General features: G+C 46.4%; 1 protein-coding gene across 1 annotated transcript in view; it reads left to right on the top strand.

Moving 5' to 3' along the window:
• LOC104408367 (villin-1-like) overlaps positions 1–5,098 on the top strand; it is a 34,857-nt gene extending 29,759 nt beyond the window's left edge. The window contains exons 19-22 of the mRNA XM_010017950.1: positions 2,196–2,264; positions 3,157–3,414; positions 4,700–4,972; positions 5,007–5,098. Coding sequence (XP_010016252.1) covers positions 2,196–2,264; positions 3,157–3,414; positions 4,700–4,813 — 441 coding nt within the window. The 3' untranslated portion in view covers positions 4,814–4,972; positions 5,007–5,098. The remainder of the gene's footprint in view (positions 1–2,195; positions 2,265–3,156; positions 3,415–4,699; positions 4,973–5,006) is intronic.
• Positions 5,099–6,647: the final 1,549 nt, after the last annotated feature.

The following is a 6,647-nucleotide window of genomic DNA, read 5'->3' as shown; positions in this document are numbered from 1 at the left end:
GGGCCCCCGCCTGTGGCAGGGGGTTGGAACTAGGTCTTTAAGGTCCCTTCCAACCCAAACCATTCTGTGATGCTATGTCCTGAGCTTCATGGCTTCCTGGTGCTGCTACCTGGGGAGCTTTTACTCCTTCACCAGCAAAAACTATATGCTTGGTGAAACTGAGATTTCTGTAAATATTAGGTAAATGGGCTTGAATTCACAATATTCACATTTTTATTTTTAAAAAAAAGATTAGGTTCCGAATCAGGTTTGTGATTTCAGCCAAAAATGGGTTGGGGCTGCTAGTAGTAAAATATTCAGAGTGAAAACAGAAGCATGCCAGATCATACAAAAAAATAAAAATAATAATAAAAAAATGTTTTTCAAGATGCAGCCACAGAAAAAAATTTATGACCCAGCTTTAAGTGCAAACTCTGGTGAAATGAAAGATGGGAGCAGACAGGTCTCATGCTCAGGTTTGCAGACTGCCCATCAGAGCCCAGGAGCTCCTGAGCAAGGTCACCCTTAGTCCCTACATACATACAAGCCTTCTTCTCAAAAGTGATTTACAAATACCAGCTCTTTGCTATGTAGAAATGGAAACCTGCCCCCGGAGATGGCTGGGAGAGAAAGAAGTCCTTTCTCTCCTCTTTCAAATACACGGGCTTCTAATCATTTCAGGAGTATAATGTGGAGCAGAGATTTGCTTGTGTGGCCAGTGCAAAAGGTGTCAGGACCCAGTCTCCAACCCTGGCGTGGCTGGACAGAGTAAGGAGCGACGCACTTAAATCCACGCAGACCATGCACCAGCCAGCCCGGGGACTGTGCTGCAGCACAGAATGTATTGGGAATAAAGGAGAATCCTGGACGGGCTTTGGTGGTTGACAGAGCCAGAGTAGTGGTTCATACAAACAGCCAGGTGGAAGCAATGGTGCCAGGCTGTGAACCTAAATTCCTGCCACCTGATGGCACTGATGTGAGCGACTTAAACGAAAAAGGCAGATAATGGACAGTTGGATAAAGCTCAGCTCCCAGGTGATGTATTTCCAGAGCTTTTCGATGTGGGCTGCCACTGATTGTCCCTTCTCTCTCCTGGTGTTTTCAATGAACGTCAGTGGTCAAACAGTTCACAAGTAATCCCATTTTGTAGTGGCCCAGAGGGCTGCGAGTGAAGTCCCATGCTGATCCTGCAGATGGGACAGCCAGGGCAACAGCACGAAGGTCCTCTGGGGACTTCACACTGCAGTAAGACTCATAAGAGGTATTTTATTTCCCATAGCTGGGTTTGCATTGTCTTTCTTTGCAACCGGTGTGGTGGTAGACAGCCTGTCTTGACAGCCAGATTTGGACAGATAAGACAGCAACTCCCAGAGCAACGACCCTTAAAACAATGTTGATGCTCGGAACAAAGGTCAAAACTTGGGGGTTTTTTTCTGAGAAACTGCTGAAAAACAAGGACACAGCTCATAAAATACGTGCCTCTAAAAATATCCCCTGTAGGCAGCTTCAGCAACTACAGACAAGCAATCCAAACTGTTGACATCCCAGAAACATCTGGTGTGTGTGTTCATTGCTCAGTTTTGGGTCTAAATCTGTTTGCTCTGCAGCCCATGTGTTTATGTTGTTTTTTTCTTGTTGGGGAACTTTGTTGGATGATTCTGTTAAGAACTGACATCTCCTGGCTGCTTAGGAAAACACAGTCAAGAGCTCTGCCAACGTATTTAGACTACTCCTTTTTCAGGAAATAAAAGGTAGCTGGTAATACATACACCACATTATAAGAAGTCAGGGATCGAGGCTTTGAAAAAATCTGTTGCTTTAGCTAAATGAATTAGGGAAGGGGGAAAAAGGAAAATTATTTTATCCCAAATTTTCATCTGTTGCAAGATTCATTTAAAATTTAAAATGTGTAAATCCAGCATTAAATATGTTTTCATTTGCTTTCTCCTCTCTGAAGTCTTTAGATTTCCTGGTTTCACCTGTTATTGTTCAACTACAAAGGCTGAAGTCCGTTTGTTTCTTTGTTTTCAAGTGAAAGCTCAGATTTTGGCAAAGTCTCCTGATTCCAGGAACTGGGGTTTGCAGGAGGCACCAGCTGGCACCTCAGTGGGCACCAGTGGGCTTTAAAATTTATACGATCTCCAGACCCTGTTAGAAAACAGGAGCATGTAATACTAAAGATGGCCCGTGCTTCTTACATCTCTCTTAACCTTTAGGATGGCAAGTCCTATGAGGAGATGAAGAACAGCTTAGGAGACATGTCGGCTATATCCGAGATCAAAGTGGTGAGTTGCTTCTTGACTATATGGGTGGGAAACACCTGGGTTTATAACCACCACCGCATCCCCCAGCCTGTCTGCACAAAGGAGAGGACACAGTAATCAGAGCAGGCATGGAGACCTCCGGCTGTTAGGATCAGAGCTGTGCTCCTCTGTGGAAAGCAGAGGGAGATGTGATTAATAGCCCATAAATATACCCAGATCTCCTGGGTCTTTTCCAGGCCTGTGCAGAGGCATCTGTAAGCAGGAGGCTGGCCAGCTGTTTTTCTAAGATACGCATGTGAATAAAAGTGTGTGCAGCTATGAGAGTGAGCAGTTAAATGTTGTAGGAGTAGTTTGCAGTGGACAGACCCCCGAGATCCCAGACAAGGGGCCCCTGGTCACGGACATACCCAATGTGAGATACCGAGCACAGAGGAAAGAAGATCCCAACAGTCTCAAATGTGACTGTCATACAAGATCAATTCTGCCCTGCAAGGGGCTGGAGGAAGGCTGTAAGGAAGCAGCAGGGGCTTTGAATGAAGAGAGATGGCATATCAGGGAGGAGTATGCAAGTGGTTTAGAAGTTTTAGACATGGTAGATACCTAATCTCACTTTCTGTCCTCCCGCATACACCTTCCCTGCTGTTATCTTGAGAAGAATGAGACTAGTGTAAGTATATCTCCAGTTATACCTAAGGGCTCTTACCAGTGCTGTGTTTTTAGCAGTCCTGACATCAAGATGTAACATTGATGGAGGCACTGAACTGATTTCTTAGTTCAGACATTCTCCTTGCTGCTTTGGAGTAACAGGCCAGAAACAATCCTCCCAACCCTGACAGAGAGAGAGATCCTGGGATAACCCCCAACTTTATCTGCAAAAGCTTCTTGTCTTGATATGCTTTCCTCCATTTGGCAGGACCTTAACAACATCAGCCTGAACAAGAGAACCCTCAGCATGACCAACTTGGCAGGTTCAAATATGGCAAATGCTTCTCCAGAGTATAAATCACACTTCAACCACAATGACAGCAACAGCTACAGCAATAGCAGCAACTGCAACAGTAACAGCAGCCCTTCCCTGGTGCCCAATGGTGAAGGAATTTATTCCCGAGAGGTGCTGATGAGCAGGGCAGTCGATGAACTTCCAGAAGGCGTGGATCCCACTAAAAAAGAGGTGACAGCATTGCTGGTTTGATACCTTTGTAGCTTAACCTGGCACTTAGTCATTGGCTAAGTGCACTAGTACTTTAGACTAGTAAGTCCTGCTTCAGGTTCAAGGAGATACTAACTAGACACATAGGTCTCATCAAAAAGTGAGATCTTCCTTCATGCGAGAGGAAATTGTGGTAATTTTACCGTAGCCTAAGTGTTTCTAATTTTTTTTTATGGCAGAAAAATTAATTTTAAGCAGTCATGTAAAAAACATGTTTTCTTCTGGTAGAGTTTTATTTTGCTACCCAGCCTCTGTCCTTGGAGGACAGAGAATCCAAAGGACAGTTCCCACAAAGACAAGGTGACACAGCTGAGAATGAAGCTGGGATTTGCATTTTGCCTGGGCTGTGGGTGTTAGTTTTCATTTGAAACTCCTTCCAGAAGGGGTCTTTTCTCTCCTTTTTTTTTTTTTTGTCAGAAAGTTTGCATTTCAGCAAATCCCACCCAGGGACAGGGAGGAATGCCAGATCAGATTAGTGATCTGCCCAAGCATTTCTGCAATGTCTGTAGCTGAGACCAAGCAAGCCAACGGGAGGGACACAAGGGGTCGATTCCCTCTCCTCTCTACAACCCATGTTTGGCTGATGTCTTGCCCCAACAGATCTTCTGGCAAAGGCCAACCAACCCCTTTGGCCTGAGAGCTGATCCACAGCTGGGCCAGCAGCTCCGCCCCACGGCAATGCCCATGGTTGTATTTCAGCTGGGCTGTACGTGAGTGCTATCTTCTGCCCAAAATGCCAGGGAAAACACAACTTCTGTTTCCCACAGGGTCTTTCTTAGTATCACTGATGAGACTGCTATCTACAAACCTTTCTGTCTTTCCAACAGTGGGAGTGAACATTTCCAGTGGAATATCTGGGGGAAGGGACTGAGCAAGGGAGGGGATGCTTTCACTGTGAATCACTGCCTAAGAAACCACCCACAACTTTGGCTAGCAGAACTTCTCCCATGCACTAGGAATTGTCCTGGCCTCAGTATGATTAGTGGTGACCAAATTCCAGCCAGAGCATGCTAAGCCCTCAAAATCAGATCATCCCTTTGGGCTGGTGGGCTTTTATTCCCCTGGTGCTCTGGGAACTGGGATGAGGAACAGTTGCTGGCACGTTCCATTTCCTACCAACAAGGACAGGAGCTGTTGGCCTGGAGTCAGAGGTCAGCAGTGGAACAGTGAGGAGGGGATGCAGCTGGCTGAGGTGTCTCTGCAAAAGCCAAAGCTGACCTCTCCTTGCTCTCTCCTCCTGCTGCAGTACTATCTCTCTGATGCTGATTTCTACGATATCTTTGGGAAGTCCAAGGACGAGTTCTACCAGATGCCCAAATGGAAGCAGCAGAATGAGAAGAAGCAGTATGGACTCTTCTGAGACCGCAGGGGCCATCCGGCATCCAGTGACTCTGGCACCAAACCTTGCCCTCTTAGGAGCTGCAGGGAAGAAGTACAGACATTTGCCCAATGAACCCAACCCATCTCAATCAGGCCCAGCTCCAATGCAGTTATTCCAGCAGCCACTGTTCAGGGGATGGCTCCTTTCTCCTGCAAACCCTGAACCCAAGGAGACAAAACCTTTGCAGGAACGACTTTGCAGGATGATTTTGCCTCTTTTTGACACTTTATTGCTGATAGCCATGAAGACAAGTGTGTGTCACACAATCGTATTGTAGCCTCTTCTTTCCTCTTCCTTTTGCAAATTGCCACATGCACAAGGTCATGATCTTCCTTCATTTGTAGAAATTTAAAATTATGCAAGACAAAGGCCGCTTGCAGCTGCTATGTGAATTCTGGGTTGGGAGAGGAGAGGGAAGCCCTAGGAGGACAGAGGGAGAGCATTGAGATCAGGAGAAAGGTAATGGAGTAGCCAGATGTCTGCTGGTGTAGCCCATGGAGGGACACCAGGTGGTTCTGACCCTTCTCACCTTGCAGAAAGACTATTCACCAAACAACAGCAAGAATCAGTTGTAGACTAAAATGCATAGCCCAGTGCAGGTAAAACAAACAAGAATCTGGCTTGGAAAGAAAAAAACCAAACCACTTATTAAGAGTATATTTATTAGGTGATCCTCTTCAAAAGGATGATGAGCTGTTGGTTTTGTCTGCCAGACAGGACTGTCTCTTGTTCTCTCATTCAGACAGCATCTCCAATCTCACCCGTCCTCCCTGAGCACAGCCAGGTGAACTTAAGAGTCCACCTGCCCACAGACTTGGGGAAGCCAGGAGGGTTTGAGGTATGACCTCAGGCAGAGTGTGTCCCACTGAAGGTTTTATCAGGGCTCCATTTCTGCGATGAGCGCTCGTTCTACACTGCGAGCTTAGGCTGACCAGGGAGGGCAGGGAGAAATGTGGGCGATCAGTGACTAAGGGATACAGCTATAAACTAAAAGAAGCAGCACATATGTTTAAAACCTCAGAAGATGTGGTTTTGCAGCATTACTCCATTTCCAACCTGATTGGTGATTGCAAATAAACAGCCAGCAGCAGCGCTGTAAGTGTCTTTGGTCAGCATGTGGGGTAGGACGGCAGTAGGCGAAAGCTCTGCAGGGCCACAGATCCTTCAAACATCTGGTCTTTAATAGAATCTGGGATTTTTTTGAAAAGTAAAAAACGAACCAAGGAGGTTTTGAACCCCATCTGTTCCCGAACACCATAGCCAGGACCATTTGTCTCCCTATGCCCATGTACCCTGCTGCTGAAGCCCCATGATGACCATGAAACTGGGACCTGCCCAAACCTTTGCAGGTGATGGGGTATTCTGGACAGATTTGTGTGTTCAAGAATTGGTAGTCATTTGAAATAAGCCACCACCCTAACATTGCCTCCATTCTCCTGCCACCACGTGTCTTACTTCTGGTTGAGGGTCCAGCCAAAACCCACTGAATCCCACACCCTGCCCCGTGCAGAACAAGGTAAGAGTCAGAGACACAGATCAGCCAAACTATGTGCATGATTGCTGCTGTTGTGTCCACACTAGATACAATCACTGCACATTATCCCTATTTCAGCCTCTATTGCCACTGCTGGAAGCAACAATATTTGCATCACACAACTGCGGCATGCTCCTGCCGGCTCCCAAATTAACGAATTGCATGTGCTCCTCCGTAAAATGCAGCAATGCCACCTATGAGCCCTGGGTGTGGGACTAATGAGCATCATGCAATCAAGTGGAGACCAACAGAAATACAGTCGGATTATGAAGATCAGGC

Source organism: Nestor notabilis, unplaced genomic scaffold (genome assembly GCF_000696875.1).
Source record: "Nestor notabilis isolate BGI_N333 unplaced genomic scaffold, ASM69687v1 scaffold27597, whole genome shotgun sequence".
In the NCBI taxonomy this organism is placed as follows: Eukaryota; Metazoa; Chordata; class Aves; order Psittaciformes; family Psittacidae; genus Nestor; species Nestor notabilis.
The sequence above is the reverse complement of the archived record's forward strand: the minus strand, read 5'-3'. Positions and strand labels throughout refer to the sequence as shown.